We start from the raw sequence: 430 nt of genomic DNA, 5'->3' as shown, positions 1-430 counted from the left end.
CCAACGGGGCTGAAATACTCAAACACGAAGACGGTGACGGCCACCACGGTGAGGCACATCACGAACATCATGACCCACACGGCTGGGCTGTAGGGCTCTGCAAGGCAAGTGGGATCCCATCAGCCCCCCCAAGACACCCCATGACCCCTCAGGTACCCTCGCTGACAGACAGGGATCATCCATCCTCCTCGGAGAGGAGATGGTGGCTGGCAGCACCACGGCCAAGCAGATCCACAGGACATCAGGAAGGAGTGGGATGCTGCGAGCTGGGGGGATGCAGCCTCACTTCCCTGCCTAAATAAAACCAGGCTTTCATCAACAGGGAGATGTTAATGAGATGCTGCCCATCTCCAGGGAGTGTTTCCCATGGGATCACAAGTCCCCCATGATGGCTCTGGCCACGGGATCATGCCTGTGCTGGGCATGGAAT

The 430-nt window shown here is 58.1% G+C and overlaps 1 protein-coding gene across 1 annotated transcript in view; it reads right to left on the bottom strand.

Moving 5' to 3' along the window:
• The window catches only part of LOC104532569 (glutamate receptor ionotropic, NMDA 2C), a gene marked incomplete at its 3' end in the record, with an annotated part of 8438 nt that overhangs the window by 2244 nt on the left and 5764 nt on the right, over positions 1-430 (bottom strand). The window contains 1 exon segment of the mRNA XM_029087434.1: positions 1-97. This exon segment is cut by the window's left edge and continues 5 nt beyond it. Within this exon segment, the coding sequence (XP_028943267.1) occupies positions 1-97 (97 nt within the window).

Source organism: Antrostomus carolinensis, unplaced genomic scaffold (assembly GCF_000700745.2).
Source record: "Antrostomus carolinensis isolate BGI_N321 unplaced genomic scaffold, ASM70074v2 scaffold15491, whole genome shotgun sequence".
Classification (NCBI taxonomy): domain Eukaryota; kingdom Metazoa; phylum Chordata; class Aves; order Caprimulgiformes; family Caprimulgidae; genus Antrostomus; species Antrostomus carolinensis.
The sequence above is the reverse complement of the archived record's forward strand: the minus strand, read 5'-3'. Positions and strand labels throughout refer to the sequence as shown.